Genomic DNA, 3,937 nt, shown 5'->3' with positions numbered 1-3,937 from the left:
TAACCTAGAGTATATGAAGAAGGAAATGGGAATCACAGAAATACACAGTTTTTATGTAATTATTTTGAGGAGTTTATGAAAGAAGAGTATAGAGGAGGATTTAGGGTAGGTAGAAAATTGTATTGTTTTGATTTTTAAGGTGGACAAGATTTTGAAAAACATAAGGTTTGTGGGAAAAATCTTGAGGAAAGTCTGAGAGGAACAACTGAAGGATTGAAGTCCAGAGAGCCCAGTACAGAATGAATGGAGATAAAGATTGGTTGGTGTTCCTGTGAAGAAAGGGAAATACTTCTGTTAATAACACAGTGAGAGAGGAGTAATGGGGAGGTGGAGATTTAGGTTTGTTGTATTTATTATTGCAAAGATGAGATAATTGTCTTCTAATTGATTATTATTATTAATATTATTTTTCAAAGTGGGAACACGGTCATATATTGAGTAAAGGTGGGAGTAGATTTGGAAGTTTAATGAAGGTAGATTTTTTTAATGAATGAGAGGATTACTTGATAGTGCTGGTGTCCAAGTTGTGATAGGTAAATCATACAAGTAAAGAGGAACCATCTGCTCACATGTGTGGATTTCTATAGCATGTTTAACTGCCAGTATGAGAGATAGGTAATTAGATTTATCCATATTTGGATGTGTTTTTCCAAGTACATGTGATATAAGGGCAATGAGGCCAGGGATTTTTACTCATTAGTAAGATAATACCTAAAATTATTAACCATGGTAACCACAAAGGAGAGGGTGGGAAGTAAAGTCAAGAGGTACTGAGGATTCAGGAGAAATTGGAAGACCCTAAATGAGACTGACACACTGGAGTAGCTGAGCAAGCAAGTACAGGACTTTACATTTACTGTTTCATCTGAATATTCAACTGTGGAAGTCATCTGCCACCATCCTTAAAGGGAGGGTGATTGAGTTAGTATTGGATTCAGTCACAACAGACAAAAATACAACATACAAATGGTTTAAAGATATAAAATTTATTTCTTACTGGAAGTAATTCAGAAAGTGAGCATATAGTAGTTTCATAAAGCTGTCAAAACTCTAGACTCATTCTATCAATATCTTTTCTGTCTGTATCATATTACATGGTCAGAGATGTTCTTAGAGATCCATCCATCATGGCACATTCCAGCCATCCAAATAATTAGAGAAAAGAAGAAAATCACATAATTTTCCTTTAAGAACACATTCCAGAGATCATACTGAATATTGTTGTTTAGTTGACAAGCTGTACCCAACTTTTCACAACCCCACAGACTGTAGCACTCCACGCTTCCTTGTCCCTCACCATCTCCCAGAGTTTGCCCAAGTTCATGTCCACTGAATCAGTGTTGCCATCCAACCACTTCATCCTCTGTCATCCTCTTCTCCTCTGCCCTCAATTTTTCCCAGGATCAGGGTCTTTTCCAAAGAGTCATACAGAATAATTCATCTTAAAATGCACTGGTCATAATTTAGTCACATTCAGCAGGGGATGCAAGGAAATCTAATCTTTGTACTAGGCTGTCATAGGCATAGTGATAAGAAGAGGGACCTATAACTTAGGAAGAAGGGAGAATTAATATGGGAGACAACCATCAGTCTGTGTATCAGAGCTTCAACTGAGAATAAGTCAGTAAAGGAGGAAGAAAAAAAATTTGTGTCTAGTGGGGAGAACTGTAATCATCATGGAAGGTTAGGCATATGAATTACAGCATCATTGTGTTCTAGTCCACCTGGACAATGGTCAGAGGGCCTGAGTCAGAGGACCAAAGTCTAAAAAGTGGTCTTAGGCCACCATAAAATGCTTGTTTGGAAAATGTGTAGATGTGGGATCCATCTGTCATGTTATAGAAAGATACATCTCCAGCCTTATAATCAACGAATACTCCCACCCTACAGAGTTTTTCTTTTAGAGTAAGAGAAGTTTCTGGGGATGTGAGGCCCCAGTACTCCCCGTCATAGAGCCTAATGGCCCAGAAACCATTCTGCGGTGACACTGTGACCCTCCCCTTCCTTGCTACATTATTCCTACAAACTCCCAGGTCCCAGGAATGTGTGTCCTGAACCTCCACCTCCCAGAAGTATCTCTCTGAGCTGACGTGTAGCTGACCAAGCACACAGGGAATGGAGACAAATCTCTCTGGGCAGCTGGGAAGTTCCTGACATGGTTCTTGCCATGTTACTCTTCTCCCCTCTTCAGACAGGAAGAGGGCAGGATGGGCAGTGGCTGCATCCAGAGTCAGATTTACTGCAAAGACAAGGGATCATCAAGTTTCTGGGAGGGTCTCAGTAGGCTTAGGCCACAGTCTCCCTTCCGTGAGGGCTCCTCTGGCCCTGGGAAGATCCAGTTCACCTCCCTCACCCATCCTCCCTGGGACTACCCCACAAGGAGCTGGGTCTCTTTTGGATCATTACAGACTTACCAGTCTGGAACTCTTCTTTCCTCCAGTCTGCAAAGAGCAAATGAACATAAGAATCCATCATCTGACGGATAGAGCTTCCTGTCTGTCCAGAATACTATGGTAATAAACGTCTTAATTGAAGAATAACAGCAACAAAAAAAGAAAAGAAAAACCAACCTCTTTTTATACACTTGAACCTCTTTTTACAAGATGCTAAATTATGTATGACTTGAAGACCTGTGCCAATGCTATGCTCTCCTCATCCAAAATTCATATAGGACAAATATTTGCAATCTATTTGGGATGTTTGAAAGGAAATACAGGATATGATGGGTCTGAACAAATAACTTATTGTTCACTTTAGATTCTTCAAATTTTAGCAGATGATAACCATTCTACCTTCACTCAAATCACAATGTTATATGCAACTAAAAATAATAAAGCTGTTAAGATGTAATGTTCCAAACATATTATTATCTGTTAGAATAATGAGCAATCTACTGAATTCATGGAATAAAGCCTTGGAGTTTCCTTGATTTTCAGCAAACCATTTTGCACACAGTAGGGTGTTCATTTAAAATATCTTTGATAATAGAATTTTCTTCATCAGAGTCCATGTTGCTTACCAGCATATAATGGTATTTCCCTCCATGCTGCAAATGAACAAAATAGAAAAAACAACTTTTATTCTTGCATGTCTTCTTTGTCTTTTTTGTTATGTTAAAAGCAAATATAAGAAATATTTGTCTTTGTCCTATTTCTTCTATTGAATCCTTTGAACTTTCTCTTTATATCCTATATCCTTATATTCCAATTTCAAACATGGTGATAAAATTATCAGGTGAAGGATAGATAGAAGTATAGAAAAAACAAAGGTGGCAGGGATAGAAGCATGAAGGAAGGAGCAGAGATGGAAAGAAGGAAAGGGGAGAGGAAGGATTACATGCTGAGTCATCATTAGTGGCTTCACTTCAGAGAGAATTTATTAAAGCATTGATATTTATAAAGATAATGCTTCCAGTGCTGTTTTGCTTACACTAAACATTTTTTTTAAAAATATTTTTGCATTCTATCCCACTAGCATAGGGGCAGAACCTAAGAAAAACAGAACAGTGAAGGTGTCTGAGAGATAATCATTACTCACCAGACTTGAATTGAGCCTTCTTCCTCTCTGAAAGAAAATACACAATCATGCATGTATATAAACAAATTTTCTTAACATCATGAAGAAGATGCAAGTAATGCCATACATCTGTCAATATTTGTGTCTGAAACTTGCTAAGTAATGTCCATTTCAAAAGCAATGAAAGAAATGTGTAAAGTTCATTCCATCTGGAAACTTCACTATAGTTTGAAGAATATAATCAGATATGAATGGACATAAAGATTTAATAATTCTTGTAGTAGGATACTAAAAATAATGTAGAATTATTTTAGAAAATAGCCATAGAATTTACATATAAAATATCAATGAAGTTTATTTGAGTGACTGAAAAATGTATGTTCAAGACCCTGAAGGAAGAGAAATTTGTTGAATTAGCTAT

The 3,937-nt window shown here is 37.2% G+C and overlaps 1 protein-coding gene across 1 annotated transcript; it reads right to left on the bottom strand.

The window, feature by feature from the left end:
• Positions 1 to 1,083: 1,083 nt before the first annotated feature.
• Positions 1,084 to 3,704, bottom strand: LOC139178883 (butyrophilin subfamily 1 member A1-like). Its single transcript, XM_070777692.1, has 4 exons — positions 3,538 to 3,704; positions 3,020 to 3,046; positions 2,415 to 2,441; positions 1,084 to 2,239 (listed from the first exon to the last, which is right to left on the bottom strand). Exons 1-4 carry the CDS (start codon positions 3,584 to 3,586, stop codon positions 1,716 to 1,718), a joined length of 627 nt encoding a protein of 208 aa, XP_070633793.1. The 5' UTR covers positions 3,587 to 3,704; the 3' UTR covers positions 1,084 to 1,715.
• Between the last annotated feature and the right edge of the window lie 233 nt (positions 3,705 to 3,937).

This window comes from Bos indicus, chromosome 23 (assembly GCF_029378745.1).
Source record: "Bos indicus isolate NIAB-ARS_2022 breed Sahiwal x Tharparkar chromosome 23, NIAB-ARS_B.indTharparkar_mat_pri_1.0, whole genome shotgun sequence".
NCBI lineage: Eukaryota > Metazoa > Chordata > Mammalia > Artiodactyla > Bovidae > Bos > Bos indicus.
This window is presented reverse-complemented; position numbering and strand designations above follow the sequence as displayed.

Coding starts and splice junctions, on each gene's coding strand:
- LOC139178883 (XM_070777692.1), bottom strand. CDS start 3,586: ATGATTGTGTATTTTCTTTCAGAGAGGAAGAAGGCTCAATTCAAGTCT. Junction 2,442..3,019: donor GGAAATACCATTATATGCTG/GTAAGCAACATG, acceptor TGCTCTTTGCAG/ACTGGAGGAAAGAAGAGTTC. Junction 2,240..2,414: donor GAAAGAAGAGTTCCAGACTG/GTAAGTCTGTAA, acceptor TTGTCTTTGCAG/TAAATCTGACTCTGGATGCA.